We start from the raw sequence: 678 nt of genomic DNA on the forward strand, positions 1-678 counted from the left end.
CAGAAAAAAAACCACAAACACAAAAAAACAAAACTCGTTCAGTCTCCACTGCTGCTACACTCATGCTGCTGCTGCTGCTGCTGCTGCTGCTGTTGCTAGCCATGCTGCTGCTGCTAGCCATGTTGCTGCTGCTGCTGCTGCTACTAGCCATGCTGCTGCTGCTGCTCCTGTTGCAGTTGACGCTGCTGCTGCTGCCGTTGTTGCTTATACTGCTGCTACTGCTGCTATCGCTGCTGCTGCTACTGCTTTTGCTGCTGTTGCTGCTGCTGCTGCTGCTGCTGCTGCTGCTGCTGCTGCTGCTGCTGATGCTTGGGTAGCTGACTATGCCTCTGCCTTTTCCGCTTTGAACGAAGTCCGCGCAGATTTTGCTTTTTGTATTGAAGCCGAGCTGCAGCAGCGAGGAGACAAAAAGAAAAAAAAAAAATATAAATAAATAAAAAAGAAAAAGAGAAGAGAGGTAGCATGGAGAGAGGAGAAGAACAAGGAGACAAAAAGAAGAAACGAAAAGAAGAAACAAAAAGAAGAAACAAAAGGCAGACACAAAAAGAAAAAACAAAACGAAGAGAGCTAAAGAGGTAACAAAAAGAAAGAAACAAAAAGAAATAAACAGAAGAAAAAGAAAAAACCAAAAAAAAATAAAAGAAACAAAAAGAAAGAAACAAAAAGAATAAACAAAAA

At 42.3% G+C, this 678-nt stretch overlaps 1 protein-coding gene across 1 annotated transcript in view; it reads right to left on the bottom strand.

The window, feature by feature from the left end:
- EMH_0052930 (uncharacterized protein) overlaps nucleotides 1–678 on the bottom strand; it is a gene marked incomplete at both ends in the record, with an annotated part of 6,164 nt that overhangs the window by 2,045 nt on the left and 3,441 nt on the right. The window contains one exon of the mRNA XM_013496934.1: nucleotides 244–388. Within this exon, the coding sequence (XP_013352388.1) occupies nucleotides 244–388 (145 nt within the window). The remainder of the gene's footprint in view (nucleotides 1–243; nucleotides 389–678) is intronic.

The sequence above is a fragment of the Eimeria mitis genome, genomic scaffold, assembly GCF_000499745.2.
Source record: "Eimeria mitis Houghton genomic scaffold, Emh_scaff2383, whole genome shotgun sequence".
NCBI lineage: Eukaryota > Apicomplexa > Conoidasida > Eucoccidiorida > Eimeriidae > Eimeria > Eimeria mitis.